The 20,404-nt window shown below is 42.1% G+C and overlaps 1 protein-coding gene across 1 annotated transcript in view; it reads right to left on the bottom strand.

Moving 5' to 3' along the window:
* LOC134364472 (leucine-rich repeat-containing protein 37B-like) overlaps positions 1-20,404 on the bottom strand; it is a 46,713-nt gene that overhangs the window by 26,125 nt on the left and 184 nt on the right. Inside the window, exon 2 of the mRNA XM_063080387.1 lies at positions 20,130-20,379. Coding sequence (XP_062936457.1) covers positions 20,130-20,379 — 250 coding nt within the window. The remainder of the gene's footprint in view (positions 1-20,129; positions 20,380-20,404) is intronic.

The raw sequence follows: 20,404 nt of genomic DNA on the forward strand, positions 1-20,404 counted from the left end.
TTGTCAGTTCCTCAGAAAAGTTAACTCTGTGCCAGCCAGCCACCAAAATTAGGCTAAACATAAGTTACCATATGACCCAGCAATTCTACAAGGTATGCACCTGAGAATTAAAAACATGTCTGTAGACAAACTTGTACATGAATGTTCATAGCAGCAACCCAAATGTCTAATACGTGATGAATGTATGAACTGATATGTTATATCCATATAATGAAATATTATTCAGCCTTAGAAAGGAATGAAATACTAATACATGCTACAACACAAACCTTAAAAACAACATGCTATGTGAAAAAAGCAAGACACAAAAGGCCACATACTGTATGTTTCATTTGTATGGAATGTCCAGAATAAGTCAATCTACAGGGACAGAAAGTAGATTTGTAGTTGCGTGGGAGAGAGAAATGGGGAGTGATAGCTGTTTCCTTTGAGGGTGATGAAAATGCTCTGGAATTAAATAATGGTGATTGTTGTACAACCTTGTGAATGTACTAAACATCACTGAATTGTACACTTTATAATGTTGCATTTTATGGTATGTGGATATCTCAAATTTAAAAAGAACCATGTTGAGGGCTGGCTCATGGCTCACTCGGGAGAGTGTGATGCTGATAACACCAAGGCCACGGGTCCAGATCCCTATACAGGGATGGCCTGTGGCTCACTTGGGAGAGCGTGGTGCTGACAGCACCAAGTCAAGGATTAAGATCCCCTTACCGGTCATCTTTTAAAAAAATAAATAATTAAAAATTTAAAAATTAAAAAAAAAATAAATAAAAGAACCATGTTGTAGTACATAAAGCACCAGGTGCCAGGGGACCATACATGTTGGTAGATGGAAAAAAGAGAAGTAAAGATTCAGACTCTTCCTTGTCCAAGGCCAAACTGAGTCAGTGGTAAGGCTGGGAGCCATGCAGCTGGTCCTTCCTTGTGGCCTCCCCTATTCTTTTCTAGTATATTCTTCCACATTTGTTTAGTACCATTATCTTGATTCATAACACTAGTTAATATTCAATAAGATAATGTTATGAAGAGAAAGAATGTGTCATGTGACTGCTTAAGGATGGTTCCTCCAACTAGGGCTTTTAGTGTTCTCTGTTTTTTTCCTTTTTCTGGTGGGGGGGCATTAACACCTGTAAGGCACTCGTGAGCTCTGTGCAAGTAGGCTCCTCCACCTCTGTATCTCCTCCTGCCCACATTTCCCCAGCCATTAAAAATGACTGTAAAGCAATATGTAGCCAAAACAATTTAGCGAAGTCTGTTATCCTTCCTCCAAAATTATCTCAGTTCTCCAACCCTTCACTCTGTCTGGCCTTATACCTATGAGTTCAGTGTTTCCTCTTAGGTAGGCATTACGATCCTTGAGTTTCTCCCCAGTGAAATCAACATACGGGGCCTCTCTCTTTTATCCTACTTCCTCCTCCTGTTTTAGAGCATTCTTTTCTTCTCTAAGGTTGTGCCTAGGCAATGGAGAGAATGAGTGTGAAGTGACTCAAAAGCTGAAATTTGGGGACTCTACAACAACTCTTTTCTGTGAATCAAATGATATTGATGTTTTAGATTCAGAGGGCACTGTAGTAGAGATCATTTCCATTGCTGGTTCAATTCCTGCGTTTTATAGATAAACTAAGGTGCACTGACTCCTAGTCCATGGCCTTTTTCGCCTTTATGGGAGTGAAATGTGACAAATTTTTTTGTTAGCCTCAGAGACTATCTCAGAGTCAAGGAATAAGAGGAAAACAAATATTTTTGCATAAGCCCTTTGTTGTAGAACAATGGAATAGGATAAAAGGTAGCTCTTAAGGGAACATTTCTAAACCTGTTATTTTTTTTCCTCCAAATTCTTCTCTACAGGTCCAGACAGATGGGCTATGTTTCCTTTCTATTAACTGAGGAGGCAGAGAACAATCGAGGACTGACGCATGTCATCACTATCCTGAATGTACTGAAATCCTAACAGCTTTAGCAGAAAAATGGTCCAAAGCAGGCACTGAAAATAAATTTAAAATAAGACAAATTCCCAAACTATCTATGCTAGAATCCCAAGGCAGGCAGGGAAAACTGGTTGCTTGGAGGTAGGCAGTCAAAGAAATAAGCAGAGTGACCTAGATCCTGTTCTGATATGTGTGAAGTCCTTGGGCATGGAGTAACGCCTCTCCTTTATGCGCCTACATAGATCTGTGAGCCATGAGAACATGACTCCCCACGTGACGCTCCTCAACACAAGACCTCTGACTGCATCACGTAAACCCTTTCTCAGGCAAAGTCTAAAGGATCTGACATGGTGAGCCTGTACCTTGAAGAAGATTCCCTGGCAGTGAGGAACACAGAAGCAGCCAGGGCTCTGGAATCAGGCAGACCTGGGTTTGAATCTTGGCTCTGTCACTTTCTGGTTAAGTGACCAGCTTAGTATCATTTACCTCACAGGGCAGTTTGAGGATTAAATGGGAGAGCATGTGCAAAGCACCTAGCATGGGACTGGGCACAGGGCAGGGGCTCAGCAGTAATGATGTCATATCCATATTTGCCAGTAAGCAGAAACCCTGGGGATATCCAGAGGTGGCCTGGCCGGGAGCTCCAGAAGTGGGGAATTCTCAGACAGAAATGGAGTTCTCTGCTGTAAAGGTCCTATTCAAGTTAGAAACCAACTTCAAGATAAAATGCATTAAAAGCTGAATTGTCATCATTCGCTCCTATTCCAAGGGGACAACGAGCTTCACAACTTGTAAGTGGTTCTGCCACTTCTTAATGGTGTGAACCTAGGGCAAGTTATCCAACATTTCTGAGTCTTAACTTCCTTATCTTCAAAATGAGGATAGTAATGTCTACATCACAAGAACTGCTGGAAAATGAAAATGAGATACAGGAGAGAACACGGACCAAGCATTTACCACGTGCCAAACGCTATTGTAAGAACTTTAGGCATGTTCTCTCACTTGCATAAGTACTAATATAGTGCCTGGGACATAATAAGCACCTCATAAATGTAGGTATTAAAGAAATGTTACAGGGCAGAGGAAGAATTACTAAGCTTCCAAGAGAAGAAAAGATACCTCGTTATACAGGTGGGAAGAATAACATGCAGTGGGAGAAAAAAATGTAAAATAGTTACTGGGTGTGACAATCTCAAAACTTTTAAACCATTACAAATTAAATAGCCACCCTGAAATTACTCCAAAGGACAGACCCAAATTGTTATTTTCATCTTAATGTTTATGCCTCTCTGAATCTGAGAAGCTGCCAGGATTCCAGTACATTATCAAAAAGTGATGAGCACACCCTGAAGTGTGCAAACTTTTGTGTGTCTGCAACTATCTAAAGAAAACCAAGGCTAGGGGTCTGGGGGTGGGGGATGGTGTAAGGAGCAGTAGAGTGTCTCCATGACAGGAGCTCAATTTGCCTTCATAGTGTGGCCATATCTGTCTCATTGATATTCTCAGTAGTGGGATAATAATTCAATGGGGGTATAGTTTGGATTTTCCTCTTATTCTCTCAGTTCTTATGTTTTTTGGTACAATACTGATGTGCCATGCACAAGCCAGAATGTGCATGTGCTCTATCTGAATAAGGTACAGGCTTTCTACATTGTAGAGTCCTTCAGCTTCTAAAATCATGGAGCTTGGATTGTTAGAATGAATGAAGCTCCTAAAAGAATTTTAAAAAATAAGTCATCAGTCTGGACTTGTGTAAGTAAATGAAGGAGATGCAATTTAAAGTCAGGGAAAACAGTATACTTAACATTTGGGATTATCAACCACTGCTGGTTTTCCATAATATATTTCATTCCTGATTTCATCTGAGAAAGATTTGATTATTACTACCATTCAAAGAGTGGTACCTTACTAATAAGCTCTTGGCACGTCTTTGAGGTGGATTTCAGATTCAAAATAGACTGATCCCACCACACTGCTGACTTGTTCTGTCAGTGCTTGTCAGTATCATAGGGACTTCATGCAAGAGATTTACTAGGTTGTAATTACCTGGAACCTATGGGTGAATCCAGGTTTTCTGGGGCCTGAACATTATCTCATTTGGGAAATCCTCTCTAGTAAAACATGAAAAACTATGAATACAAAAATTGCTAGGGCCCCTCCCAGGACCTTGGAAGGGGCCTGCGCAAGTGAGGAGCCCTGAAGCTTAGGCTCCATTCAATTCATGATAAATCCATCTCAGCTGGCGCATTTTTATGAACTTTTGTAATTCAGAGAAAAATAATTGTTTCAACTTGTAAACATCCTAAAAACTGTGTCATATCAGTCGTAAAATTACTGACACCCTCTCCCTTGGCAAAATGCCTTTGGAAAAGAGATGCTTATATCTAATTATGGCAAGGGTTTCCTGAAGAAAATTAGCTTTGTCTATTAGAAAGACTTGGCCCAAAACAAAGGAGCCCAGCCCCCAATGCACACTTGGTGTATTGTGACCATTGTGCCAATCTTTGAAAGTAACTGTGAATCAGTTTGAGGGGTAGAGCTCTGTTCAGATCACACGATATGAGTATTAATTTCCAACACGAGTTAGCTCTTTTTTCATCACCATGAAGCAAATGCCTGTTTCTGTTGTTTAAAATGAACATAGAAACTCAAAATAAACAAGTTGGCGCCTCCACCATTATAAGTCCTTCCTATCCCACCACCCATTCCTATGTTGTCATCCCCTTATCTTGTTACCCTGCAGCACAGATCCTAGCATGGCCCTCATATGTTTTCCCACCAATATCCAACTTCCTCCTTTCAGTGTGAAAGTCACTTGTGGACAAAGTCCTTCCTATTCCAATTTTGACCCCCAGCACTTCATACATTATCTAGCACACAGTTGGCATGGTACCCAGTGAATGTTTTTGAATTAATTCATTAAGCTTTATTAACTGTGATCTTTTCCCCCATGTTACATAACCACCATGAAACTTGGATTCTTATGAGGGACTTTCAGTGGTATAAAATGCTTAGTAAAGCTGGTTTAAGACATTTGTATTGATGCTACCAAAACCTCTTGGTGGAGGGACCCAAGCCAGGTCTCTGATGTGCAGGTGAAAGCAAAGCAGATGCTCAGTTAGGCATCAGCAAATTGATGAGGGGACAGAAGAGGCCACCACAGATGGGCACATGCAGGAGCTGTTCATCCAGCTGAACCCTCCCTCTAACCCAAGATGAACTGTGTGAAACTGGATTTCTGAAACGCAAGACAGGAGGACTGTCTTTTCCAAAGTCAGGTTTACAGGAGAATCTTCAACTGGCTGGTTAGCTCAGTTGTTTAGAGCATGGTGTTGATAACACCAAGGTCAAGGGTTCAGATCCCCATACCAGACTGTCACCGGCCAGACAATAAAGACCCCCTTTTAAGTTCTCAATTGGATATTCTGGTTCCTTTTCCATGTGGCAGCCTCACAACACCATAAGGTAGCCACTAGCTACATGTGCTTTGTACTTGAGAGTGGCTAGTGTGACTGAGGAACTGAAACTTTAATTTCATTACTTTTAATTATTTTTAAATTTAAAAACTGATACCTGATGCAGTTATTAGAAAATGTTTAATACGTTTGCAACAACTTGGGTATATGATGCTACTTTTTCAACTGCAAATTTTATGAAATCTTAATACAGACTAAGTATTTCTAATGAAAATTTAGCAACCAAATTGAGATTTCAAAGAGTTAGTATGGAAAAAAAATAGAAACTCTTTGTATTCTCTTTGTATTGTTTTTCCACAGTAACTCCCTAATTAGTAATTTTTATACTAATTACAAGTAGAAATAATAATACTTTGTATATTTTGAAGACAGTATAAAAATAGAATATTTCATTAGTAACGTATATAGTGATTACACATTGAAATAATATTTTGGCTGTGTGGGTTAAAACATATATTAACATTTAGTTCACCTGTTTCTTTTTACTTTTATTTTTTAAGTGGCTACCAGAAAATTTAAGATTATGTATGTGTCTTACATTTTGTTCCTACTGAAGAATGCTGGCTTCGAGTATTCCATTGTATGACAGTACCACAATTTACTTATTCATTCTACTCTCGGTGGATACTGAGGTTTTTCTGTTTTTTAGTTATTACAAATGCTGCTTTGAACATTCTTGTACATGTATCCTGCTAACACATTTGTCTGAGTTTCTCTAGGCTGTAAGCGTACAAAATTTTCCTAAAAAGTTGTGCTATTTTGAATTGGCAGATGGAGGACATGCCAAGTCTCTGCCCCTCCAACCTCTACCAAATCCCTAAAAATTATAGAATAGATATAATTTAAAAATCTATAAGCTTAGCTGAAAACGTGGAAGCAGCTCTACAAATGCTCCCCTATCAGAGATGCCCTGGAGCTATCTACAGAATTATTCATTGGGGCACTGCAGTAGGAGCAGCCCGAGGCACATCAGCCCATATCCTTCCTCCTCAGACAAGGCAGCAAAGGGTGTCTTTCTCCAGGCAGGAGTAAGTGGTGTTAGAAAGGCACAGGGTCCCGGACCCTGGAAGGGGTGCACTCCCCTACTAGCCACATCCCGCCCTGCCCCTTCCTTATTCTCAGGGGACTCCATTTGGACCACAAGCCCCAGCAGCTCATTTCACCTCTCCCCTAGAGCTGTAAGCAGCAGAATTCCAACTACAAAGATGAGTGGTACTCAGGAATGACTAAGCAATGTGAGAGAGCCAACTCCGTTAAGGATAGAAAACAAACGCTAATAAACTTAGGAGCTTACAGCCAATGAATGAGAGTTAACAGAGAAAGCACAAGAGGACTTTAGGAGAGCAGAATTAATACCCTCAGACAGCTGTAAGCCGATAGTGCCTCCATGAAAAAGAATCAACTAAAGATTATACGAATGAAAAAATGTTATGAATAAAAAACTCAGCATATGATAAGCAGAAAGAACAGTTGAGAAATAAATGAGAAAACTCAGAGATACAGCCAGTGATTCCTCCAGAATGCAGAATGGAGAGGATAGGAATGATCCTCAGACAAGCCGGGCACCTGGGCCTATGCAAGAACTGTTACAGCTTTTGCTTCACTTAGTCTGGCGGTAAAGACTGGGAACGTGCTGGGCGAGAGGGTGTTGCACTCTTGGGGCCTTGAGACTACATCAAAGACCCTGACCTCAACTTGAAATTCACCACATTAGAAGGAACAGCAGTGACGGTCAGAATGTGTGTGAAGGGGAAACCAGGTGACATTGGGATTGATTTGTCTTCTCACCTCGGTTAGCTAATGGTTTCTTATTTTCATAGAAATGATCCAAAAAGGAAAAACAAATCAATGTGCCCAACAACATTTATAGTAACCCTCTTCATAACTATAAAAAGTTGGACAAACCCTACCTTCCTGTATGACTTAACAAAACTGTATGGATATACTACAGATGTTGTACAAAAAAGACATAGGAAATGATGATAAAGAAAAATCAAGACAAAAGTGAAACTTGTGTACACAAATTATAACTTTAAAAAATATAAACAGTGACAAGGATTCAGTAAGGACAGAAAAAGATGGAGCTGATCCTCAGCTGTTTATGGTCCATGTCTTTTCTGACTGGCTGGTGCTCATGTCAGACTGGTTGAAGAGTTCAATATCATGCTAGGACTGGGAGTGACTAAAAAGTGTTTTAAATTAGTGGGTTTTCTTTCTGTTTGGATGAAAAGTTGTTTGGATGACAGGATCATAATAATAATAAATTAATAAAATAATAATAACAATAATAGTAATAATAATAATAAATTCAACCGAGAAAGGAAGTTTAGACTGAGAAATGAGACAGTGACCAAAAAATTACTCCAAAAAGGAAGCATCATAGAAGCAACTGGAATGAAATACATTAATCTGCTGTACTCCAAATATCCCACATCACCTGGTTTCCCCTTCCCCCTATAGGGAATCAGTTAAACCCATATTTGTAATTTTCTCAAGCCATGGAAATATCAAAACAAGACCACCCTAACTAAAATTTAAGAAACATCCATGTTTAAATTCTAACCAAGGCAATCTTCTAAATTTTGCAATATTCGTTGTTGATTCTATATAGCAGACAATTATTCTTCCTTCAGCTTCTGCAACTTCTAGGAAATTGAGAGGGCTCAGGGGGCTTTTCTGGCCTTAGTTATACATATAATGCAAGCAGCAGGCCACTCTGAAGTTGACTTACTCTCCTTCCCCTGCTTTCTCTCTCTCCAAATCACTTACCAGGACTTAAAATTATATCTATTATATTTATAAATTATTTGCATGTTACATATTTATAGCCTTTTGAGAGCTGGGACATTTGGTCTGTTTGTTCCTTCCTGGGTCTGTATGCCTGGCACCTAGAACAGTTTCTGGCACATCAATTTTCAGGTGTACTACTTTTATTTAAAACAAATCATCCATGTATTACCACTCATGAGGCTCAGCACAGCTTTGCAGGAAAAGAAATCTCTTCTCTCCTACATTTTTTGACTCAATATTTTATGAGACAAAATCCTTGGAGAATCTCATAAAAGCTAGGGACCCTTTTCCCCCAGAAAATTGTACTTTCTTGAATACATGCAAAGATGTTTATGCAATTTCCATTTGTGGATCATCCCTTTAAGGCAGAGGTCTGTGAAAAGAATGAATTGAATTCAGGAGGTCAGACTTGAATGAGAAATAAAATTACATCTCTCTTTTTACAAACCTCTACTAAAAGGAGCATTTTCTTCCATCATGAATGTAGGCAACAAACCACAGGAGATTAGCATTACAGTTAATTTGTTTCCCGAGAGAAATCACAGATATTTTCATGTCACATATTTGTTGACATATCACAAAATATCATTAATTCTCATCACTACCTTGAAAATATAAGTTAATAGACTTACCACTATGTCTTGTTATTTAATGCATTGAGACTTATTATTTTATCATTAATCTTTTTTAAAAAAATATTTTGAAATCTGTATTTTAATATAATCAGTTTCTTTGTTTTCCTACATGTTTTATCTTGTGTATTTAAAAACATTATCCCAAAAACACAGGCTTCTGCAGATCACTGAAGAGGTACATGCCACAAAAAAACGAAAAAAGCTTTAAGAAACTCTGTCTTAGGTATCCATAGATCACAAGCTAAGAACCTCTGTCTTACAAGGCAAAAATCTCAAGCTGACTTCTAAATTCATGTTTTCGGAATTAACTTTTAAATTTCAATTTTTTAAAAAAGTGTGTAATATATATTTACATGGCTCAAAATTCAAAAGGTATATAGTAAATAGTCAAAAGTTTTTCTCCCACCCCTATACCTCAGCCTTCTCCCTTCTTCAGCCCCCAGAGGAAACTAGTGTTATTTATTTCTTGTGCCAGGTAACTTTGATTTTTCTTACAAGTTTGGGAAATAAAATCTCCAAATCAGATACTATTGTGGTAAATGTAAACTATATGCAGTATTTAAGAAATTCATAAATTAAAAAAACACAACTGCCTGGTTCTAGCATTTTTTCTCTTACCATTAAGCTATCAGACTAAGGAGGGGTCTATTTTAAGGTGGCCTTACTCCCCCTTTTCTTTAATTACTATGACTGCTATATGTTTTATTTTTAATTCAGAAATCATGTATGACTTTTCTACACAAGTTGAACTCATGCTATGACACACAAACTGTCGTGAAAAATGCCACTTAACTACTTTGAATGAAAGTATTTTTTCCAAAATCATTTATGTCCAAACTAATTCATTCTACAAATCAGTAAGAAGACGATAAAACAATTCAACAGAAAACTGAACAAAGGACAGAAAACTCAGAAACACATTTGAATGTTCAATAAACATATAAAGATATTTAAATGTATGTGTAATCAAAAAAGTTCAAATTCAGATGTGGCCCCTTTTAATTCACCCATCATATCAGCAAAAGAGGGAGAATATCCAGTAGTGAAAGGGGGTGGGGGATGAATGCTGTCATATTCTGTTGACTGGAGTGTAAGTCCGTAAATCTTTTCTGAGGGCAATTAAGATTTCATATCTACATAGTGATCACCCCAACAATTCTAGATAATCCACTTCTAGATATCTATTCTACGGAACTACTTGCCAATGTCACAAAGAAGCATGGACACGGATATTCAGTGCAGCAATGCATGTAACAAGAAAACTGACCATAATCTAAACATCTATCAATAGGGGAATTATTAAACTATAATACAGCCATACTATGGAATATATATATATATATATATATATACACACACACACATATATATTTCCCCCCTAGTTCATGCAGTCTTTTTAATATCTTTTGGTAGCTCTCAGTGTCAAAGCACAAAGGGAGAGTTGGCACTTAGCAGCACACTTTGTTTGACGTAACTGTAGGCAGGTCCCAGCTGATACTTTCAGTAATGTGGATGGTTTGCTCTTAAGGTGTGTTTCAGCGGATCAGAGGGGTTTCCCTGCCTCTTCCTCACCTCCTGCCACCGCCACCGACTTCAGTGCATGCAAACACACCTAAATCACATGTTAGTGACCCTAAATCACACGTTAGTGGCCCTGCCTGCTTTGCCACCACTGCACTCATAGAATTTTAAATAAAGCAGATACCACCATCTTGCTTCCTGTTCTCCACTCTTTAAACTTATTCATTACCTGGCCACACATCCCTCCCCAGTCGCACAGGAACCCAACTTGCTCCATTTATCTCTGTGCCCTGTTGCGACACTTCTGAGGGCCAATAGCTAAGAAGGCAGTTTGCAGAAGCACTGCCCAAGCACAGGAAGCTGTCATGACAATTTTCTGAGATCCTTCTGCCAAGCCAGGCTTCCCTGTCTTGCAAATCCAAGAGTCTTGCTGGAGCTGGAACTGGTCTTCTCTAAGACACTGTGGCACAGATGGGCATGTGGGCAGAGGAGAAGCTGAAGATGACATCGGGGACATGGAAAGGGGGAGCAGTGGAGTAGACACTGCCCAGGCTGAGCTGTGGGGGGCAGAGATGTTTAGACGAGGAGGGGGAATCGTCACTTCTCTGGTCTCAGCACCCAGTGATTCCACCCACAGCACATTTCCTTTGTGTGTCCCTCCAAGTGGTGGCGCTGCTTGTCTGCAGGATGCCCTTGGAGGAAGCCACCTGGAAGGCGCAGAGAGAGGAGCCATGGGGATTATCAAAAATGATGATGGGCTCCCATCTTTTGGTGTATTCATTTGCTAGGGCTGCCGTAACAAAGCGACTTACACAATAGACATGTATTGTTGTCTCACACTTCTGAAGGCAATGAGTCCCAGACCAAGGTGTCAGCAGAGTTGCTTCCTTCTGTGGACTGTGAGTGAGCATCTGTCCTGGGCCTCCCTCCTAGCTGCTGGGGTTTGCTGGCAATCTTTGCCCCTCCTTGGCATGTAGAAGCATCACCTCAGTCTCTGCCTTCATCTTCACATGGTGTTCTCCCTATGTGTGTCTCTGTGTCCAAATTTACCCTTTTTTATACGGACATCAATCAGATTAGATTAGGGGTCCACCCTACTCTAATATGACATCGTCTTAGCTAATTATATCTACAATGACCCTATCTCCAACTAAGTTGCATTCTGAGGTCCTGGAGGTTAGGATTTCAACCCTATCTCCAACTAAGTTGCATTCTGAGGTCCTGGAGGTTAGGATTTCAACATATGAATTTAGGGGGGTGGGAAACAATTCAGTCTATAACAGTTGGGTACCTATTATGTTCCCAGGCACTGTGTGTATACTTTTAGGTATTACTTCTAACCCTTTAATAGTCCTGCAAGGTGGGTGTTTTCATACCCACATTACAGAGGATGAAAGCAGGGCTCAGAAAAGTTGAGGGTCTTGCCTGAAGTTAGGCAACAGTAAGGCCATCTGAATGCATCACTCAACCCGTGCTGAGAACCTGGGAGCTGGCCACTGCAGCACTTCTCTCCTAGGATCCCAGATAGGAAACTGTCTCTCCATCAACTTTCTCCATATATGCCACCCTGTTTAGAGTAGACTGACACTTGGTTCTGTCAGATTTCAACATGAATCACTCATGAGCTGTGCTTCTCCAGAGTGATCGTGGCAGGTGGTCTGTGGGTGTGGAGCCTCAGATGGACGTGGGAGGCAGGGTGTGTCAGCTGGAGCCTGGCCCTCTTCTGCATATGCTGCCTTGCTTGGCAAGATTCTTCTTCTTCTGAGCTAGTCTGGATGCTAGGAAGTCCAAGGTCCAGGGGCCACATCTGGTGAGGGCCTTCTTCATGGTCACCAGCTTATCACATGGCAAGAATGGCTCATAGTATGGCATATAATGTAGGAGCATAAATGAATGGAGTAACCACATTAAGTACCAGGAAGGAAAAAAATCTTGAGACATATCAAGAAGTGAAAGAATCAACTTGTAGGATGTTTCCATTTATGTAAAAAAAAAAAAAAAAAAAAAAAGATAAAACTGCACAGCAAACCTAGTTTGCTATGTGTACATATATGTAGGCAAATGCATGGGGAAAGGTCTGGAAGGACATATCCAAACTCAGAGTAGTGCTTTCCTCAGGGGTGAGGGATTAGGGCACAAAGAGGGTTTCTACTATACTTGTTACTTCGTTTTTACATATTAAGAATATAGTCAAGTATACTTGTATAACAGAAAATAAATTTAAATTGCCTCTTATTTTAAAAAGTACACCAAATTTAATTTTTAAATAACCATAAGATTGCAATCCATAGAGGTTGATTTGTTATATGGAAGAGAAAATACCTTTTCTCAGAGGTATTGACCTCAAAATTCTGCACCAAGCAGGGACTTACAATGCATTTAGTATTTTGTACTTATGTCTGGAGAGAATATACTCACAGTTCCTCAGTCCAGCGGTATGCTTCCCATGCATTGTCATCAATGGAATATATAGCGTTTCCTTGGAAATTTCTGTGAAGAAACACAGTTCATATCCTTGAATAGGTAAGAAAAGAATGAACAGAAAAAGTAAGAGTCATGGCAACCTCGTGGGGGATATTCAAATATGGAAAACACTAGCTTCTAATTTCCAGAGCTAACAGCTTCCCAGTTTGCACAATTAAAGAAATAATGTGGGGTCACAGGCACAAACCATGAGGCATCTCCTCAGAATCTTAACTTCCTATCTGTCCAATCTTTTAGAAAAATAATGCCAGTTAATTACTCTGAATGTAAGTATTTTTTCCAAAAATCACTAAGTGTCTAAACTGACTCCTTCTACAAATCAATAAGAAAATGGTAAAGAATTCAAGAGAAAACTGGGCAAATATATATCACTATCAGCAAAGAAGAATAAAGAATACACATGCCAAATAGCACCAAAGCTTTGGCTAAGTGCCTTCTGTTGATACCTCTCCATGTACTGGAAGGGTGAGGGCAATTAGAAATTAAAGGGACTGGGGCCGGCCCGTGGCTCACTCGGGAGAGTGCGGTGCTGAGAACACCAAGGCCCCGGGTTCGGATCCCATATATGGATGGCCGGTTCGCTCACTGGCTGAGCGTGGTGCTGACAACACCAAGTCAAGGGTTAAGATCCCCTTACCGGTCATCTTTAAAAAAAAAAAAAAAGAAATTAAAGGGATTAATGTGCTGATGTGGAAAGAACTCTTAGACATACTGCATAGGGAAAAAGCACCAATCACTGAGCAAGAAATAAAGCATCACCTCATTAGGAAAAAAATGCAAAGGAAAGAGATTGGAAGGACATACACCAAAATGGTAACAGGGTTAGCTTATCAGAGGTAGTGATGTCGGAGGTAGGGTCTGGGGCCCGATAGCTGGCCTCAACCTGCCCGGTCCTCTTTCCGGGTTCTTGACTCTGCCACAGGAAAGAATTCAAGGGCAGAGTCACAGTAGACAGTGAGCAGGGCCCACACCAAGTCTAACACAAAAGCTAAAGTTCAGTACAAAGTGCAGGCTGGCACCAGAGAATAAGCAGCTGCTTGCCGAGAGTTAAGTTAGATACAAAGTAAAACATACACACCTCAGCCAAGTGCAGGCACCTCCAGGAAAGTGAGCAGCAACAAGCCTGTGTGCAAGTGGGATTTGGCTTTTATAGTTTAATCTCTCTTATGAATATTCAGTTAAGGGAGTGGCTCCCAGTTATATGCATCAGAATGTTTTGTGCTCTCTGTTGAGCATGCCCAGCCACTGGATTGCATAACCCAGACCCCTGTGGTCTCATTTTCCCTGTGTTGGTGCTAAAATTAGGTTAACTGGCAACAGTAACTTTCCTCCAGGGAAGAGCTCAGAGGAGGGGTCTGAGACCTCAGGGAGTAGCTGGAAACCCAGAGGCATGTCCTGAAACCCAAGTCCAGGGAGACTGAGCACATCCTGTATTGTAGGGTGCAGGTTGTGTGTGTGATAAAGGGGTATGAGGAAGTACAGATTTTCACATGTTATCCTATATACTTTTGTGACTCTTAAAAAAAATGGGAATGTCTCCACAAATGACACATATTTAAAGGAAGCTGTTAGATTCCTTATATTCAGTTTCAACTCTGTGGATGACTGAATCCTCACCTTTAACTCTGTCCCTGTCCCTCAGCAACAACTTACTTAGTTTATATACACATTTTTCCCTGGAGAGGGGCAAAAACAAGTCAAAAGAAATACTTCTCTGCTCATCTGCCTAGTGGACACTTCCACTCAACCAGAGCCTTCTGGTTGCTTTATGCTCACGGATAAAAGATGCCTCAAGCTGAACTCATCTCCCTCAAACTGGCTGTCCTTCCAACTGTTACGTTTCCACCTGTTATACCACCGTCCTTCTATTCGTTTTCCAGGACAGACCCTTTGAAGTTATATTTGATTCTTCTCTTTCCTGTACACCACACCCTCCAACTCTTCAGTCAGTTACTGAGTCCCATCTGTCCTTTCTTTGAAGTGCTCCCAGGATTGTCTTTCTACTCCTATCACAACCACTGATTCAGACCCTTCTCACACCACTCCTACATTTTGCTACAGCTTTCTGTTTGGTCTCCATCTATTAAGCTTCCCCCTCTAGATCACTCTAAATATGTATTCTAAAATAACCCTCCTGTTTTAATCGTTTATCTGTTTTGCTTGAAAATTTCAATGGCTCTCCATATCTCTTTGTGTAACTTTCGAAGCCCTATAGCTGATATTCAAGTTTTTTCATAATCATTACTTCCCAACCCAATTCTTTGCAGCCAAACTGGTCTACTAAATTTTGATCATTCCTGCAGCCATTGCTTTGCCTAGGCTGTACTCCCTATTTTTTCTCTTTTTAACAAATTATAGCCACTCTTTAAGCCCCAGGGAAAGTTTTAGCTTACCCATGCAGCTTTCCCTGATCCCTATGCAAATTCTGGTGAATTACAGAACCTATTGTCTGCATCTAACTTAACACTTAATTATAGCTCACCTCCCTTTTTATCCCTAGTCCCTTTCTTCCTACCTATCATGTTCATGTTCTGGAGACAATGTCATACTCCTGTGGCTCCCACAGTGCTTAGCACTGGATTGGGTACAAAATGGCTGTTATATATAGAAACCCAGGGACAAAGATGCGTTCTCAACATAACTGAGGGACTGAATAATAATAATATTAATGGCTACCACTCATATGTATGCTATGCACTGATATAGGTGTTATATATTCACTCATCTGAATCTCACAATTCTATGAAATGGTAACTATCATAATCCCTATTTTATAGATAAAGAAATTGAGTCACAGAACTAAGTAACTCTCCCAAGTTCACAAAGCTAATAAATGACAGACCTTGGTTTACCAGTCAGTCTGGCTCAAGAACTACTCTTAACCACTCTGTTGTCTCATCAGTAACAAGATGAGACAGGCTCTTAAGAGGGTGGCTCAAAAATGGGAGGAGAGCAGAGGTTAAGAAATGATGTTATGGGGATAAATAAAAATGGATTTAAAAAAGAGTCAGGGCGATCACAAGTGAAAGCCTAGAAAGGGTTCACAACAGTAAGGAGAGTGAGGACAAGGGAAAGTTGATAAGCAAAAGATAAAATCAGAAAGTCAATCAAAGTGGATTGGGGAGATGAGAAAGGCCTAGAAGACCTCAATGAAAAGCCAAGTGGGAGGGAGGGAGCAAATGAGGAAAGGCGATTCTTACAAGATGGTGAAAGTGCCATTGTAGGTCTTGGGCTCTAGCACTGGCACTCCGCAGAGCCTCTGCTCTGGGCTGAGACCAGTACAGGACAGTGTCTCATCTCTGCAGATACAGAGCTTACAGGGGTTGACTCTCCTGGTGGCATTCTTTTCTGGGGCGTAGTTATCAGAAGATACCACTGGATGCTGAGTTGTAATAAGTTCCACATCAAAAGGGTGAACTGTGACTTCAGTCAGGCTTGGAAACTTCTCCTGCTCATCAGGAGAAGGTTTGGCCTCCACAGAAGGGCCTGGAGGCTGGGCTGGGGTCTCCTGCTGGTCTGGGGAAGTTTCAACCTCTACAGTAGGCTGTGCAGTTATGGTAATGACCACATCTGCAGGTTTAATTTTAACACTGGGCAAGTTATAATATTGAGCTTGGTCCTGACCTGAAGGTTGAACCATCACCTGATGATTTAGTGCAGTTTGAGCTCTACTCTCCATAGGGGACTCTGGAGCTTGAGCTGGGGCCTCTTGCTGAACTGGACAAGGTTCACTGTCCTCGTGAGACTCAGAAGGCTGAACTGGCTGCCCCTGCTCACTAGGAAAAGGTTCAGCCTCCACAGGAGGGCCTGGAGGCTGGGCTGAAGCCTCCTGCTGGGTTGGAGAAAGTTCTACCTCCTCAGGGGAGCATGGAGGTTGAGCTAGGGCCTCCTGCTGGGTTAAAGAAGTTTCAGCCTCCTCAAGGGCCTCCTGTTGAGTTGCAGAAGATTCTTCCTCCTCAGGGAGCTGTGGAGGCTGAGCTGGGTCTTGCTGGGGTGGAGAGGACTGGATCTCTTCAGGGGACTCTAGGTTTTGAGATAGGGCCTCTTGCTGTAATTGATTAGTTTCAATTGGCTCAGGGGCCTCTAGATGCTCATTTGGGTCCCTCTGGGATTCTAGAGGAAATTCAGGATAATCTATATCCATACTAAAAAATCCATTATTGTCCTGCAAGATTTGTTTCTTATGCTTAAGTTTTGATGCAAATGTGTCTGGAATTCCAAGGATCTTGGCAAGCCGGGGACGCTGAGTTAGACCTTTCTTCAGGGGTGAAACAACAAACTTTGTTGCTTTTGAACTCTCACTATCTACAGTTTGAATCTTACTTTTCAATGGAGGAGGCAGAGCCAGGGCCTGATTCTGATCCCAGTATTGCACTGGAGCCACGTCTGGGAGCCGTTGTGGCTGAGCCAGCTTGTCACACTGAGTCAGCTTGTCACACTGAGTCTGATGCTTAGGTTTTGATGCAAATGTGTCTGGAATTCCAAGGATCTTGGCAAGCCGGGGACGCTGAGTTAGACCTTTCTTCAGGGGTGAAACAACAAACTTTGTTGCTTTTGAACTCTCACTATCTACAGTTTGAATCTTACTTTTCAATGGAGGAGGCAGAGCCAGGGCCTGTTTCTGATCCCAATATTGCACTGGAGCCACGTCTGGGAGCCGTTGTGGCTGAGCCAGCTTGTCACACTGAGTCAGCTTGTCACACTGAGTCTGATGCTTAGGTTTTGATGCAAATGTGTCTGGAATTCCAAGGATCCTGGCAAGCCGGGGACGCTGAGTTAGACCTTTCTTCAGGGGTGAAACAACAAACTTTGTTGCTTTTGAACTCTCACTATCTACAGTTTGAATCTTACTTTTCAATGGAGGAGGCAGAGCCAGGGCCTGATTCTGATCCCAGTATTGCACTGGAGCCACGTCTGGGAGCCGTTGTGGCTGAGCCAGCTTGTCACACTGAGTCAGCTTGTCACACTGAGTCTGATGCTTAGGTTTTGATGCAAATGTGTCTGGAATTCCAAGGATCTTGGCAAGCCGGGGACGCTGAGTTAGACCTTTCTTCAGGGGTGAAACAACAAACTTTGTTGCTTTTGAACTCTCACTATCTACAGTTTGAATCTTACTTTTCAATGGAGGAGGCAGAGCCAGGGCCTGTTTCTGATCCCAATATTGCACTGGAGCCACGTCTGGGAGCCGTTGTGGCTGAGCCAGCTTGTCACACTGAGTCAGCTTGTCACACTGAGTCTGATGCTTAGGTTTTGATGCAAATGTGTCTGGAATTCCAAGGATCTTGGCAAGCCGGGGACGCTGAGTTAGACCTTTCTTCAGGGGTGAAACAACAAACTTTGTTGCTTTTGAACTCTCACTATCTACAGTTTGAATCTTACTTTTCAATGGAGGAGGCAGAGCCAGGGCCTGATTCTGATCCCAATGTTGCACTGGAGCCACGTCTGGGAGCCGTTGTGGCTGAGCCAGCTTGTCACACTGAGTCAGCTTGTCACACTGAGTCTGATGCTTAGGTTTTGATGCAAATGTGTCTGGAATTCCAAGGATCCTGGCAAGCCGGGGACGCTGAGTTAGACCTTTCTTCAGGGGTGAAACAACAAACTTTGTTGCTTTTGAACTCTCACTATCTACAGTTTGAATCTTACTTTTCAATGGAGGAGGCAGAGCCAGGGCCTGTTTCTGATCCCAATATTGCACTGGAGCCACGTCTGGGAGCCGTTGTGGCTGAGCCAGCTTGTCACACTGAGTCAGCTTGTCACACTGAGTCTGATGCTTAGGTTTTGATGCAAATGTGTCTGGAATTCCAAGGATCTTGGCAAGCCGGGGACGCTGAGTTAGACCTTTCTTCAGGGGTGAAACAACAAACTTTGTTGCTTTTGAACTCTCACTATCTACAGTTTGAATCTTACTTTTCAATGGAGGAGGCAGAGCCAGGGCCTGATTCTGATCCCAATGTTGCACTGGAGCCACGTCTGGGAGCCGTTGTGGCTGAGCCAGCTTGTCACACTGAGTCAGCTTGTCACACTGAGTCTGATGCTTAGGTTTTGATGCAAATGTGTCTGGAATTCCAAGGATCTTGGCAAGCCGGGGATGCTGAGTTAGACCTTTCTTCAGGGGTGAAACAACAAACTTTGTTGCTTTTGAACTCTCACTATCTACAGTTTGAATCTTACTTTTCAATGGAGGAGGCAGAGCCAGGGCCTGATTCTGATCCCAATGTTGCACTGGAGCCACGTCTGGGAGCCGTTGTGGCTGAGCCAGCTTGTCACACTGAGTCAGCTTGTCACACTGAGTCTGATGCTTAGGTTTTGATGCAAATGTGTCTGGAATTCCAAGGATCTTGGCAAGCCGGGGACGCTGAGTTAGACCTTTCTTCAGGGGTGAAACAACAAACTTTGTTGCTTTTGAACTCTCACTATCTACAGTTTGAATCTTACTTTTCAATGGAGGAGGCAGAGCCAGGGCCTGTTTCTGATCCCAATATTGCACTGGAGCCACGTCTGGGAGCCGTTGTGGCTGAGCCAGCTTGTCACACTGAGTCAGCTTGTCACACTGAGTCTGATGCTTAGGTTTTGATGCAAATGTGTCTGGAATTCCAAGGATCTTGGCAAGCCGGGGACGCTGAGTTAGACCTTTCTTCAGGGGTGAAACAACAAACTTTGTTGCTTTTGAACTCTCACTATCTACAGTTTGAATCTTACTTTTCAATGGAGGAGGCAGAGCCAGGGCCTGATTCTGATCCCAGTATTGCACTGGAGCCACATCTGGGAGCCATTGTGGCTGAGCCAGCTTGTCACACTGAGTCTGATGCTTAGGTTTTGATGCAAATGTGTCTGGAATCCCAAGGATCTTGGCAAGCCTGGGACGCTGAGTTAGACCTTTCTTCAGGGGTGAAACAACAAACTTTGTTGCTTTTGAACTCTCACTATCTACAGTTTGAATCTTACTTTTCAATGGAGGAGGCAGAGCCAGGGCCTGATTCTGATCCCAGTATTGCACTGGAGCCACGTCTGGGAGCCGTTGTGGCTGAGCCAGCTTGTCACACTGAGTCAGCTTGTCACACTGAGTCTGATGCTTAGGTTTTGATGCAAATGTGTCTGGAATCCCAAGGATCTTGGCAAGCCTGGGACGCTGAGTTAGACCTTTCTTCAGGGGTGAAACAACAAACTTTGTTGCTTTTGAACTCTCACTATCTACAGTTTGAATCTTACTTTTCAATGGAGGAGGCAGAGCCAGGGCCTGATTCTGATCCCAGTATTGCACTGGAGCCACGTCTGGGAGCCTTTGTTGCCGAGCCAGCTTGTCATGCAGATCCTGATGCAGAACAGCAAACTGATCCAGTTCTGGGGGAAGGTCTTGAGCTGAATCCATGTCCAGCAATGGAATCAATTTCTTGGCCAGTTCCTGAGACCAGACCAACATCTGGGAGGCAGCAGAGGATTCCAGGTAATCAGAGCTCCCCGGGGCTGCCAGGGGTGTAAGCGCATGGGGTGATCCAGGTGGCAGATCAGAGGAGCGCAAAGACCCAGGCTCAGTCAGCCCTGGGGGGACGAAGGTCAGCGGGAC

This window comes from Cynocephalus volans, chromosome 16 (assembly GCF_027409185.1).
Source record: "Cynocephalus volans isolate mCynVol1 chromosome 16, mCynVol1.pri, whole genome shotgun sequence".
NCBI lineage: Eukaryota > Metazoa > Chordata > Mammalia > Dermoptera > Cynocephalidae > Cynocephalus > Cynocephalus volans.